We start from the raw sequence: 3,431 nt of genomic DNA on the forward strand, positions 1-3,431 counted from the left end.
ATGCTATATTTCAATAAGTTTTGTTTCTATAACATTTTTGTACCATGGCAGAGGACTGTCCCAATTTACCATCCTCTTCCTTTATTACCCGCTTGAAGGTAGATAGGAAAAATGTTGAAGTTTATGTCACTATTCTTAGTTTTGCAATATTTTGATTGGTTTCACTGCTTTAACAATTCTATGCCATGATGGAGGACTGTTTCAATTTACCTTGCTTGTCCCTTATTACCCCGTTTTACAGTAGTGGTCTCCCTGCCAAATTTCTCCAGTTTTGAGTGGTCAAAATACTGGAGTGGCTCTTGCTTTGTTGCCAGAGTGCCCTGCGCTTCATATGTCACTTTCCCCTCATAAATGCAGGGAGGCGTGACTAATTATACCTACTTGCATAAAGAAGGAATTTACAATTTGAAATTTGTTGAATGTTGTTAGTTCCTCAATTTATTCAGGGAATACAAAGAAAAGTAGTGTCAAAGTTGTCATTCCAAATATATTTATATTTTTTGTAACTATTTTTTTCATTATAAAATGCAATCTTCTTGCAAAATGGGCATTGTAATTATCACTTGCCTCTTTAAGAGTTAATATATAGTATTTTATTTATATATATTTTGCAGGTATCTCATGACCATGGCTAAGTGATTATGCTTTCTAGTTAGTATTTTAATTTAGATGACATGCCTAAACTTTAGTTTTTGGGCAATCTAGTTCTTTATTTTTTAGTTGCATTTAGTTTGAATATCGCCTGAAATGAATAATCACTCGTCCCGCAATAGCGGTGGTCCTAGAGTTGTCACAATCCACAAAAGTGAAACAGGCTTTGGCTTCAATGTGCGAGGCCAGGTCAGCGAGGGCGGTCAGTGGAGGCCCATAAATGGAGAACTGTACCCACCACTGCAGCATGTCTCTGCGGTGCTGGAGGGTGGTGCTGCTGAGAAGGCTGGAGTGAGAAGGGGGGACCGAATCTTGGAAGTGTGAGTCCATTTACCTGTAAGATAGCATGTGATAACTGGTTTTGAAACATTTTATATCTATACTTGCATATCAATGTCTATCAGTCTACATTCAAATTAGAATGAATTAGCAGATGTGACATGCTCTAGAAAGTATAATTTTCTTAGAAGAACTTGGCTCTGATGTGGCTCTGATACTTAGGGTGGATCTTTGTTGTTGCTTAAGTCTTGTCTAAATCTTGTCACCTAAGATCTTATTTTTTTAATTAATTCTTAATTTCTTCACTATACACACTGTTCAAAAATGTGTTCAGATTTTGTAGACAAAATCAGATGCATATAAAGACTATGTATAAATATAAATGTGAATAGATTATTTTCAAATTATATAATGTAGACTTTGATCACACCATGAGAACAATTAATATCTGTGCAGTAATGGGGCCAGCGTTGAAGGTGCGGAACATCGCTATGTGGTGGAGCTCATCAAGCAAGGGGGGGATGCTCTCAAGCTAACTGTAATATCTGTCTCACAGAAGGTTGGGGCTTCTCGAATGTTCATTTTCTATTACTTATACTTCTGCTAATAGCTGATAGATTTATGTAAAGCAGAGAAATTTGTATCTTTAGATTATGTTTGTAAATTTTACAGTATATGTGATTTATACTTTCTGGATTATTTTCATTCATTTATTTATATTCTTTTGTATAAATTGAATTCATTTTTAGTTATTTCTTAGGATAAATTATGCTCTTAAAAAATCCAAGGAAAAATTACATGTGAAAAGAAGCAAATATTTTTTATACTGTTATACTATACTATTTTCTATACTCCTAAACTATAATATTTTCTATAATGTTATACTATACTATTTTCTATACTCCTAAACTATAATATTTTCTATAATGTTAAAATATAATATTTTCTGGATGTACTGTTATTATACTACCGTATACTATTTTCTATACTGTTAAACCATACTATTTTCTATAGGTACTGTTATACTACCGTATGCTCTTTTCTATACTGTTATTCTATACTATTTTCTATTCTGTTATAGGTTAGGTTAGGTTAAAATATAGGAACAAAATACTAGGTAGGTAGTATTTTGTTCCTTTGAAAGAAGAATGGTCATTTACGAGCAGCAGGATAGAAGCCTGTGTCAAGATGTGTCTAACTGAACACATTATTCACCTGAATATTAATAACTTGTTCAATATTACAGGAGGCCGAGCGTTTAGAGCCTAGTGATGAAACCTCCGGGTTCTCCTACATTGACTACAGCGAGAAGCGCTCCCTGCCTATATCTATTCCTGATTATTCCCTGGTGGAGAACAGGACGGGAGAGAAATATGTAGTTTTTAATATTTATATGGCTGGCAGGCATCTATGTGCCAGGAGGCAAGTCTTTTTCTATTTTATAAGACGAATTTTAATTTTCATTGCAGTAGTCGAGATAATTTGTTTGCACATAAAATATAAATTGACCCATACCATTATGTTAGTTCCATTAGATGCTAAATTTTAATAGGTGCTGGGTTGTGCATGTTGATCATTGAGCTTAAAAGCATAATGTGATGCATGTACCATCATTATAGTACACTCGTTCTTACGGTACGGTATACGGTATGTATTTCCTGTCAAACTTTTTTTTGTTATGGATTAGTTGTCCCAGAATTTCATGCTAAGTTTTTTTTATATCTATTAATAAATGCCCTTTTTTCAGTGAATTTTGCTTGTAATACATACAATGTATAAATTAAGCAAAATTCAAATGGATCATTTTAATAAGAGTAGTGTGTGCATTTTGTGTCCAGCCTGAGACAAAGATGTTCAGGAAATGTCTGATGTCAACTTTTTCCAGATATCGTGAATTTTCGAGCCTTCACAACGAGCTTAAGAAGGAATTCCCTGACTTCAACTTCCCTAAACTTCCTGGCAAATGGCCATTCACGTGAGTTTTCCAAGAAGTTTACCGTCAAATGGTCAAGGTTTGTACGAGCTTAATATATTATGTATTAGATAACGGTGTTGAATCATGTTGATGTAATAAAATGGCTGCCTTAGCAAAACTAGAGGTAATATGATATTAATAACATGCCAGCATGAATGATCATACATGATGATGTAGAGGTGGCAGACTTAGGTATAAAAAATAAATTTGGCTTTTTGATTATACCAGTAAAGTGTGTAGGCCAGTGTAGATCAACACTAGGGCCCAGTGATATTATGGACCTACATGCTAGGGCCCAGTGATATTATGGACCTACATACTAGGGCCCAGTGATATTATGGACCTACATACTAGGGCCCAGTGATATTATGGACCTACATGCTAGGGCCCAGTGATATTATGGACCTACATACTAGGGCCCAGTGATATTATGGACCTACATGCTAGGGCCCAGTGATATTATGGACCTACATGCTAGGGCCCAGTGATATTATGGACCTACATGCTAGGGCCCAGTGATATTATG

General features: G+C 35.0%; 1 protein-coding gene across 1 annotated transcript in view; it reads left to right on the forward strand.

Moving 5' to 3' along the window:
* Window positions 1-612: 612 nt before the first annotated feature.
* LOC108681305 (sorting nexin-27) overlaps window positions 613-3,431 on the forward strand; it is a 6,676-nt gene continuing 3,857 nt past the window's right edge. The window contains exons 1-4 of the mRNA XM_018170331.2: window positions 613-971; window positions 1,387-1,489; window positions 2,177-2,352; window positions 2,816-2,905. Of these exons, the coding sequence (XP_018025820.1) occupies window positions 748-971; window positions 1,387-1,489; window positions 2,177-2,352; window positions 2,816-2,905 (593 nt within the window). The 5' untranslated portion in view covers window positions 613-747. The remainder of the gene's footprint in view (window positions 972-1,386; window positions 1,490-2,176; window positions 2,353-2,815; window positions 2,906-3,431) is intronic.

This window comes from Hyalella azteca, unplaced genomic scaffold, assembly GCF_000764305.2.
Source record: "Hyalella azteca isolate HAZT.00-mixed unplaced genomic scaffold, Hazt_2.0.2 contig10842, whole genome shotgun sequence".
Classification (NCBI taxonomy): Eukaryota; Metazoa; Arthropoda; class Malacostraca; order Amphipoda; family Hyalellidae; genus Hyalella; species Hyalella azteca.